The sequence below is a fragment of the Garra rufa genome, chromosome 2 (assembly GCF_049309525.1).
Source record: "Garra rufa chromosome 2, GarRuf1.0, whole genome shotgun sequence".
Lineage (NCBI taxonomy): Eukaryota > Metazoa > Chordata > Actinopteri > Cypriniformes > Cyprinidae > Garra > Garra rufa.
In genome coordinates this window covers 35,681,839-35,692,734 of record NC_133362.1, presented here as the reverse complement: position 1 = coordinate 35,692,734, position 10,896 = coordinate 35,681,839, and the positions used below count along the sequence as shown (strand labels likewise).

The window sequence follows — 10,896 nt, the reverse complement described above, 5'->3', positions numbered from 1 at the left end:
CCAGCACCGCTTATGACTTCAAGCCCCTGCATCTTTATTGTCATTTGTCAACAAGAATGCCCTTGGATAAGAGTGTCTGGGTTTAATCCAAACACAACCTGATTTCTTTGATGATAACTGGGGTGTTGCTTCATGACTGCTGACGGTCCATTTATCTGCACGTGCCCTTATCTGGAGCAGGACAGAGGGTGTTGACCACAGCAAATGGGACATGACCGAAATAAACACCAAACAGAGGTCTGTTCTAGTTCAAAACAAGCTGTTTTAACCTACTGACAGAACAGACAACGCAAATGAGCAGAGACTCAAAAGCACAGGATGTTACAGATAACAGAATGCATTGTTTTTCCAAAATTAGACTCATCATTAGAGCTGGCAAAGGTGTACGGTCCTCACCTGGCCTCTGTGATCAATTTTTAAACAGTGGAACTGGATACTCCTGTGGTTTTAGCTACTCCTACATCTTTTCTCAACAGTCTCTAAGGGGTTTTACCAGACCGCTTCACACTGCAAGCCAAAGTGCCCAATTAATTTTTTAAATGCAGGATTTGTTGTTGTTGTTTACTTGACCTTTTAAATATGGCCCATATCAATATATTAAAATCATATATTAAAAACACTGATTCATTCAAAAAAAAATAAAAAATCTTGAGTCACTGAATTATTCACTCAAGCGATTTGTTCCAAAATACCACTGCTGTGTGTTATGCAGCCATGTTCTTCAACAACTTACATAATAAATTATATTAAATTCAAACATTTAAGTTATATTATTATTTTTTACCTTTACTAATTGTGACCCTGGACCACAAAACCAGTCATAAGGGAAATTTTTTTTGAAAATTGAGATTTATACATCATCTGAAAGCTAAAATAAAAAAGGGGGTTTCATTAATGTATGTTTTGTTAGGACAATATTTTGCCAAAATACAAGTATTTGAAAATCTGTAATCTGAGGGTGCAAAAATCTCAAAATATTGAGAAAATCGACTTTAAAGTTGTGCAAATGAAGTTCTTAGCAATGCATATTACTAATCAAAAATTAAGTTTTGATACATTTATGGTATGAAATTTACAAAATATCTTCACAGAACATGATATTTACTTAATATCCTAATGATTTTGTTACATTCTCAGTACTCAGTCCTCAGCCTAAGTAATTGGTGAACTATTCATTTAAAGGGGTCATTGGATGCCCATTTTCCACAATACATATGATTCTTTAGGGTCTTAATGAAAAGTCTATAACATACTATGGTAGTGTAAAAAACACTATTTACCTGGTAAAAATCAGCCCTTTTTAGAGCGAGCCATTCTGTTGCATGTTCCTTTAAATGCTAATGAGCTCTGCTCGCCCCGCCCCTCTTTGCTGTGCACCTTTACTGTTGTACTTTATATAATGCAATTCATATTTTTGTTTAATTCAAACTAAGGGTAAATCCAATGTGCAAATATGTATGAATTCACAACAAAAGTCGCATGGAGAACTCACTTTGTCCGATTTATTCCCACATTTGAAAGTGAGCCAAATCTACACTTGTTCACACTGTCATCCCAAAATCCCCAGATCTGTCATGTGCAACAGAAAAAAAAAAAAAAAATTCAGATTTGGGTCACATTGATCTATGTGCATGTAGCCACAGTTTTTGAGTTTGTTTGATAGCTTGCTGTCTTTCCATGCCACCCCGATGAAAATGTCCTAGAACGTCCCTGTCCACTTTGATCAGACTCACCACCAAAATAGCACGCACCACTTCTTTTAAACAATCACAGACACACACACACTTTCACTCTCTGCTTGATTCCCTAGTCTCTGGCACAGGCACTTTTTGCCTAACAGCAAAACCAATGGAGAAGACAAGAAACCCCGTGAACTAGTTTCTATTCTTTGTCCTCCATTTTGATAATAAAAAGTAATGTCTCCAAAGACAATACCTCATTGCAATTTTGGCCAAAGTCCCCTATTAAATCTAACAGAACTACAGGAAGGGTTAGACATCTGTTCGATTTTTTTTTTTTTAGTTGCTCTTGAGTCATCTTTAAAGGTGAAGTGTGTAATTTCATGTTAAATATTTTCTCACGTTAGCATAATGCGAATAGCCTATATCTATAAACTATTGTAAGCCATAATGTTAAAAGGATAGTTCACCCAAAAACGAAAATTCAGTCATTAATTACTCACCCTCATGTTGTTCCAAACTTCTAAGACCTTTGTTCATCTTTGAAACACAAATTAAGATATTTTTGATGAAATCCGAGAGCTTTCTGACCTTCCATAGCCAGCAACGCAACTGAAACATTCAAGGCTCAGAAAGGTAGTAAGGACATTGATAAAATACTCTGTTGCTGTCTATGCAGGGTCAGAAAGCTCTCATATTTCATCAAAACTATCTTAATTTGTCTTCTGAAGATGAACGAAGGACTAATAGGTTTGGAAAGACATGAGGGTGAGTAATTACTGACAAAATTCCCATTTTTGGGTGAACTACCCCTTTAAGTTTAATGAAAAGTGCAAACGTCTGGTGCAGAAATTACACTTCACCTTTAAACTGATGTCACAAACAAACGTTTATTCATTTCATCTATTGTAAGGTAACTTTCTGTACGTAAACTGGAATATATATATATAGAAGATGCAAGAAAACGCAAAAATATTGTTCCCTCTGGGTCAGTTGTTGTTTATAGCGAGAGGAGCTCAGGCTCAGAAAGTGCAATTTAGAGAAGAGATTAAACCTATGAACACTAAGCTTGGGCCGCCTTTTCCATTATGTGTGATTAACAGGAAATGGCCCGTCGCACAACCTGCTGTGGTCGTAACGGGATAATGCGCTCCTTAACTGGATAGGAATGAAGAGCTGATGTACTCACACGGCGACAAAGACTGAAATGTGCTCCACCCAGGCATGTGGGAAAAAGCAGGAAGCAGATTTTGGCAGCAGAATAGGGTTTAGCACCACACCACACCAATCAACAGCACAGATTCAACTAAAAAGATCATGGGTTCTTGTCATGAAAACAAACGCTCCATGTGCAGTAGAAACCGCGCTTCCTTCTGCCAGAAAAAAGGTGGTTTTCAGGGACCAGTAATGGGCCAATAAAAGCAGCAGGTGCAGTGCATCATGGGTAACAGTCTCACTGCCCACAGCGATACACAAAGTCTTTTATATACAAATTAAAAATTCCGCCCATGGCCTGTATCCTCGGCACGACCGCGTCCTCATATGTCGCACAGGAGGCAAAAAAGCATTTGCCTTTTTCTTGCAGCTCCTTATTCCCAGCCTCTCAGTACTCCCACTCATCTGTCTTCATATCCAGGTAGCTTAGGATATTCTGGGCGTGTTTAACAGCTTGCTTACGGGCAGTTTTGGTCCCCGGGTCGCCCTGAGGGTCCACAGCATCAAGAGCCAGAAGTTGTTTGGTCAGTAGCTCCTCCAATAGCATGTAGCTCTTGTCAGCCCTCTTGCCGTCAAAGCCCAAAACCTGAGCCTGCAGGTCGCACAGGCTGGCTAAGACACGCCACACGGCCGCATGAGGCGGAGGCTCCTCTGATCCGGGGTTACGCCGTCCTAGGGCTTCCCAGAGGTCTAGGAAGTTGATGAGCGCCTGAACTTCCAACACGGCCCTGCGCCGCGCCTCCCGGATGCAGGGATTTCGGCCCGTGTCCACCTGATCCAGGTGCGTGAGAAGACCTTGCAGCTCCGTCCCCTGTCCTGTAGCACCGTGCCGGAGCAACTCCTCCCGAAGCACGGAGACGCGGCCCCTGACCGCCTCAATTTCACGAATCGAGTCATTCTGCGCTAGATCATACCTGGAGATACAATGAGTTAATTTTATTAGTAAGTTTTTGTTTACAAAATATCTGTGATTACTGCGTATATTTATTATGTATTCTGTATATAAACACACACATGCATGTATACATTTAAGAAAAATATAATGTTTATATATTAAATATATTTATACAGTGCTGGGCAATGATTAATCGTGATTAATTGCATCCAAAATAAGTTTTTGTTTACATAATATCTGTGATTACTGTGTATATTTATTATGTCCTGTGTATATAACAGGACATAATAAATGGGGGCAGCCGTGGCCTAATGGTTAGAGATTCGGACTTGTAACCCAAAGGTTGCAGGTTCGAGTCTCAGGTCCGGCAGGGATTGTAGGTGGGGGGAGTGAATGTACAGCACTCTCTCCACCCTCAATACCACGACTGAGGTGAGTCCCTTGAGCAAGGCACCGATCCCCCAACTGCTCCCCGGGCGCCGCAGCAATGGCTGCCCACTGCTCCGGGTGTGTGTTCACGGTGTGTGTGTGTTCACTACTGTGTGTGTGCACTTGGATGGGTTAAATGCAGAGCACAAATTCCTTGTATGGGTCACCATACTTGGCCTCACTCACCCCCTTTTTGTTATAAACACACACATGCATGTATATATTCAAGAAAAATATATTTATATATTAAATATTTATATAGTGCTGAGCAATCGCGATTAATCACATCCAAAATAAATGTTTTTGTGTACATTATATGTTTGTGTACTGTTTATTTATTATGTATAAAGACACATACACATACAGTATATATTTTGAAAACATTTACATGAATATATTTATATTTATATAATTCATACAGTATTATATATAAATATAAACATATAAACAACATATTTTTCTTAAATATATATACACATGCATGCATGCGTGTGTATTTATTTATACAAATAATAAATGGACACAGTAAACACACATATTATGTACACAAAAACTTTTATTTTGGATGCAATTAATCGTGATTAACTAAAATATGTAAATGTAAATATTTTCAAAATAGATACTTTATGTGTGTGTATATACATAATAATTGTACACAGTACGCACACAAAAACTTCTATTTTGCGATGAATCGTTTGACAGCACTATTAAAAAGCTGGAAAAAAAATAATAACATGAATTCTGAAAATAACTTTTTTATTAACATTCATGACCATAAAATGTTTTCTTGATATTAGAAATGTTTCTCATTCATTGATGTTCCTGAAACATTTTCATTATTATTAATGTTATAAAAAGCTTGCAGCTTAATATTTTGGTGGAAACCGTGATGCCCCAGACTTGAATGGTAATGTATGTACAATTTTAATATTTTATTTTAAAATGTAACTTTTAAATACTAGAAATTATTATTTTTATTCAGCAAAGATGCATTAATTCTGATAATTGTTGATAAAAATAAAAAAGACATTTATAATGTTACAAAAGATTTTTATTTTAAATAAATATTATTAATGAATGTTATTTAGTAACTTTCCATTTATCAAAGAATCCTGATTTTAAAAGCATCACAACTTCCACAAAATATCAAGTAGCAAAAACGGTTTTGAGCGGTTTCTTAAGCAGCAAATTATTAAATTAGAATGATTTTTGAAGGACCGTGTAACAGTGAAGAATTGAGTTATGATGCTGAAAATTCAGCTTTGCATTACAGAAATTATATTTTAAAATTTGTTAAATTAGAAAACTTAAACTGCAATAGTATTTGACAATACTACAGTTTTTACTTTATTTTTGATCATATAAATACACTCTTAGTGAGCATAAGACATATTTCTTTCCAAAAAATTTTAAATATGTGACCCTGCTGGACCACAAAACCAGTCATTAGTAGACCAGGTATATTTGTAGCTTTATTATCGATTTTTCTTTTATGCCAAAAATTATAAAAAAAATTTTTATGCCAATAATCATTAGGATATTAAGTAAAGATGTTCCATGAAGATATTCTGCAAATTTCCCACTGTAAATATATAAAAAAGTAATTTTTGATTAGTAATATTCATTGCTAAGAACTTCATTCGGACAACTTTAAAAGGTGATTTTCTCAGTATTTAGATTTTTTGAACCATTAGATTCCAGATTTATAGTTGTATCTCACCTAAATATTGTCCTATCCTAACAAGCTTATTTATTCAGCTTTCAGTTGATGTATAAATCTCAATTTAAAAAAAAATTAGCCATATGACTGGTTTTGTGGTCCAGGATCACATATTATTCGAAACATTTGTATGTATGTATATATATATATATATATATATATATAACATTTTCATCTTTTCAATTTATATTTTCAAAAAATAAAATTTATATTCAATCAAATTTATATTTTAAAAATATAAATGTAAGGCTAATTGAATGTAGCTCAAGTATGCACCAGTATTCACTGGTGCTGCATGTTGTCGTTTGTGTTGATGTGTGTATTTGTTGTTACCTGCGTGTGTCTTCTCCTTCCCCCTCCAGGTCAAGATGTTTTAGCAGACCATTGATCTCCTCCACCACTTGTTTTCTGTAGTTCCTTACCGCAGCATTACTAGACACATCCAGGGCGTCCAGTTCAACCAACAGCTCTGTAAGGATCCTCGCCAGGTGGGCACAGCTATCACGCCCACTCAGACCCATCAGCAGAGCCACTTCCTGGCAGCGGGCACCACTCACCTACACAAGATGAGTTCATTTCAGGTTTTCTTTATTTCACTGTAAACACTGTTTACGTTGTTTCATGGCTTCAATCAGAATGTTCTTTCAAAAAATGATTAAAGACACTGCTGTTCAAAAATGGGCTAAGTACGATTTTTTTTTTTTATGTACACTAGCGTTCAAAAGACTGGGATCAGTATGATTTTTTTATGTTTTTTAAACAAGTCTCTTATGCTTATTTATTTGAACAAAAATACAAAAACAGTAATATTGTGAAACATAATAATAATGGTTTTCTGTTTTACTATACTTCAAAATATAATTTATTTCCTTAATGCAAAGTTGAATTTTCAGCATCATTACTCCAGTCTTCAGTGTCACATGATTCTTCGGAAATCATTGTAATATGCTGATTTCAATGTTGGAAATGGTTGTGCTGCTGTAATATGTTTTTCAGAGTTCTTTGATGAATAAAAAAAGTTAAAGAACATTTATTATAATATATAAATATAAATCTTTTCTAACAATCTTTGTTATCAACTTCACACATCCTTGCTGAATAAAAGTATTAATTTCTTTCAAAAAACTTTTGAACTGTAGTGTATAGTGTTAGAAAAGATTTCTATTTGAAATAAATGCTGTTATTCTTAACATTTTATTCATTAAAGAATCCTTTTAAAAATATCACAGGTTCCAGAAACAAGTATTATGCAGCACAACTGTTTCCAACATTGATAATAAATCGGCATCGATTTGTGAAGGATCATGTGACACTGAAGACTGGAGTAATGATGCTGAAAATTCAGCTTTGCATCACCTAAATAAATGATATTTTAAAGTATATTAAAATTATTTTAAATGGTTTCTTCTGTATTTTCAAATAAATGCAGCCTTCACGAGCATTAGTAACTTCTTTAAAAAAAAAAAAAAACATTAAAAATCTTACTAATCTCAATCTTTTGAATAGCAGTGTATTTCAAAGAAGTCTTTTATGCTTACCAAGGCTGCATTTATTTGATCAGAAATAGAGTAAATTGTGAAATATTATTGCAATTTAAAACAACTGCTCTCTGTTTAAATATATTTTAAAATGTAATTTATTCCTGTGATGCAAAGCTGAATTTTTAGCAACCATTGCTCCAGATCCTTCAGATCTTACTCACCCCAAACTTTTGAATAGTGTAGATTTTGATTTTATTCTCTCCTTGACATTCTTAACTTATGTTTGTTTACATTTTACACCTTTAAAGTAAAAAGGACTATTTTTTACCTGCTGTATCTTCACATTTAAAATAAATAACAGTGATTTGCTGGGTAGGATGCAAGTTTGTGATTTCTCATTCTCACCTGCGCCATGATTTCATTAATACGCTGCACAGCCTCGTGCGTCTCATCGGACAAAGGCAGTGCCAATGTATGAGTGCGTACACGACCCTCCAGTATTTCCTGTACGGCACAGATCCGCGTCAACGCTTTGTAACGGGCCTTCCTGAGCGGTACGCTCCCACCCGTCTTAACCTGAGCCATCCGCATGGCCACATCCTGCACAGCCTCCACCAGCTCCTCACTGATCTCGAAGGCATCTTGAGCCTGGCCCTGACGAAACGGCTCCACGACTCCTTCATTCAGCAAGTTCTGCACCTCCTGGGTCAGCTCCTCAATGGCCAGCCGAGAAGGATGCGTAGCATTTCCCTCCAGGTAGCGAAGCAGACCCTCCACCTCTCCTGCCGCACGCTTCCGAGCCGCCTGAAGCTCCGGCCGGCCCTCCGTATCCACCTGGGTTGGGAAACAAAACATGGTTAGGAAAGTATGAACTTCATTTTAAACAAAAAAGTTGGTTTGAAGTTGATGCCCTGTCCTGACCTTATCGACTTCTAGCAGTAATCTGGTCAGATCTCGCTCCAGTCGTTTGTACTCTCTGTCGTTCTGCAGGCCGCTGTAAGTGCACACCTGTGGGCCCAAGGTGGCAATTTCTCTTTGCACCTCATCCAGCCGTAACAGGGATGGGTGCTGCCCAGGATACGGGCCCTGGGGTCCTGCAAAACCTGGGAAGGGTCCTGGCATCTGATGAGTCTGTGGCTGCTGACTGCCATGATCCATTGTCCTCTTCCCACCATCAAAGGGTTTCCTAAACAGGCTGAGAGAGGTGAGAGAGGTGAGAGCTGGACAGGATATGGAAAAAAAAAATAGTGAGAGAGGATGATGTTGGGACAATACAGTGAGTGAAATGGAATAGTTAAAGTGAAGATTTAACTTATGGGAAGCTGACATGAAATACTTTGCAGAAAAAAACTATTTTAAACAGCATTTAGGTCATTTTTTACTGTGCATGCATAATTAACAGACTATATAGAATATTGTGAGAAATATTGTTTTTATTTAACAATTGTTTCTTTTCTTAAATTACTTTAACCAGCATGTAATTTCTAGAGTATGGAAGCCTGTTTTTGCCACTGAATAAAAAAATAGAAACCTGCAATTGTGAGTTATAAAGTGAGAATTGCAAGATATAAACTTTCAATTCTGACTTTTTTCTTGGAATTGCACGATATAAACTTGCAACTGTGAGTTATAAAGTGAGAATTGCAAGGTATAAATTAGGGGTGGGCATAGATTATTTTTTTTAATCTAGATTAATCTAGATTAAATTTTGGAATTAATCTAGATTAATCTAGATTAAAATGGCTAATTTGAATTCTGCTGAAGGCATTCAGAATATGTGTGCTACCCAAATAATGACTTAAAGTCTTTGAGAATGGATCATAAAGCTCATGAAGCTGTTCTATGATAATTTGTTGATGAAAATAAATTATGTTCAATTAGATGTACTTGTGTTTACTAACTAACTAACAATGAAATTATTTTTTCTACCTATTAGATTGTGTTTTTTTTAACGTCAACACCTACCCAGCCCATTACATGTTACACCGTACTTTTATTTTGACAGGTTGCCGAGAAGTTTCTGTGTATACAGTATGATATGATGCTAGTTTTCTCAAATGAAACGGTAAAAGTGACACTCACAGCAGTTTGGGAGATTGAGTTTATCTGTTCATGTGAGATGCAAATGCCAAAAATTACCGGGAGCGTCACGTGTGTTTCAGTATGCGTGTAGTAAAAGCTCGTCTCCGCAATGCATACATACAGCTAGGCAAACGGAACATATCGGATTCATATTAAAACGGTCTTTTTGCATTTCAGTTTTCACATACACTAGTCCATATCGCGATTTGAATTAAGTGACTGACCAACATTTGATTTATGAATCCAAAAAACGACGAATTTACGTGGCATTTCGCTATAGTAGATTCGGTTTTTATGAATGGAGGACGACGTGATCCCGTCTGTGTTTTGGCGGAGGAGACGCGCGACCATATTCTACTACAGTCTTCGGTATACATCCGCGTTAAACTATCAAGGTGAAAGTCATCATAGCTTGCGTAGTTTAGACCCAGCTCCCAACCCAAATTTGAGAATAGATTAACGGCGATATTTTTTTTATCGCGCGATAAGAGTTTCACGTTAACGCAGCACGTTAACGCCGATAACGGCCCACCACTAGTATAAATATATCATGAGAAATCGCAAACCTAAATCCTAGATAGCAAATCACTGTTACATGAATTGTGAGATATAAACTCGCAATTGCGACTTATAAAGTCAAAATTGTGAGTTATAAAAGTCAGAATTGCAAGATATAAACATGCAATTCTGAGAAAAAAAAGTCAGAATTGAATGTTTATATCATCAAATTCTGACTTTTTTTCCTCAGAATTGCATGACATAAACTTGCAACTGTGAGTTATAAAGTGAGAATTGCAAGGTATAAATATATATATAATGAAAAATCACAAACCTAAATCCTAGATAGCAAATTACCGTTACATGAGTTGTGATATATAAACCCGCAATTGCGACTTATAAAATCATAATTGTTAGATATAAAGTCAAAATTGAGGAATATATCGCAATCGATATATCGACTTTTTCCTCGCAATTGTAAGATATAAACTTGCAATTGTGAGGGGAAAAAAAGGACTGATATTTTTCAGAATAGCAGTTTATATCTCACAATTCTCTTTTAATACCTCGCAATTTTGTTTGTAAAGTTTTAAAGAGTAATTGCGTTAAGGTAACTGTGACTTTTTAGAGAGTTTAAGTTTAAATCTTACAATTTTAAGAAAAAAAGGTCAGAATTCTGAGATTTAAACTCAAACTATAAAAAGTCTAAACTCAAAAAATTATTAATTTTTTCTCGCAATTGAGTTTATATCACACAATATCTCAATAACTCGCAATTTCAAGTTTATATCATGCAATTCTGAGTAAAAAAAGTCAGAAATGTAAGATTTAAACAAACTCAAACAAACAAAAAAAAAAGTTTTTTCTCGCAGTTTTAAGTTTATATCACGCTATTTA

General features: G+C 35.9%; 1 protein-coding gene across 1 annotated transcript; it reads right to left on the bottom strand.

Moving 5' to 3' along the window:
* Positions 1 to 1,594: 1,594 nt before the first annotated feature.
* On the bottom strand, positions 1,595 to 9,458 carry bag5 (BCL2 associated athanogene 5). Its single transcript, XM_073835162.1, has 4 exons — positions 8,341 to 9,458; positions 7,825 to 8,253; positions 6,272 to 6,495; positions 1,595 to 3,808 (listed from the first exon to the last, which is right to left on the bottom strand). The coding sequence occupies exons 1-4, from the start codon at positions 8,746 to 8,748 to the stop codon at positions 3,283 to 3,285; spliced, it is 1,587 nt and encodes a 528-aa protein (XP_073691263.1). The 5' UTR covers positions 8,749 to 9,458; the 3' UTR covers positions 1,595 to 3,282.
* Positions 9,459 to 10,896: the final 1,438 nt, after the last annotated feature.

What these genes read in the sequence shown, in the direction of transcription:
- bag5 (XM_073835162.1), bottom strand. Translation starts at nt 8,748, where the DNA reads ATGTCAGCTTCCCATAAGTTAAATCTTCACTTTAACTATTCCATTTCA. An exon ending in TTAATGAAATCATGGCGCAG is followed by an intron (nt 6,496 to 7,824) that starts GTGAGAATGAGA and finishes CATCTTGTGTAG; the next exon opens with GTGAGTGGTGCCCGCTGCCA. An exon ending in GAAGGAGAAGACACACGCAG is followed by an intron (nt 3,809 to 6,271) that starts GTAACAACAAAT and finishes TTGTATCTCCAG; the next exon opens with GTATGATCTAGCGCAGAATG.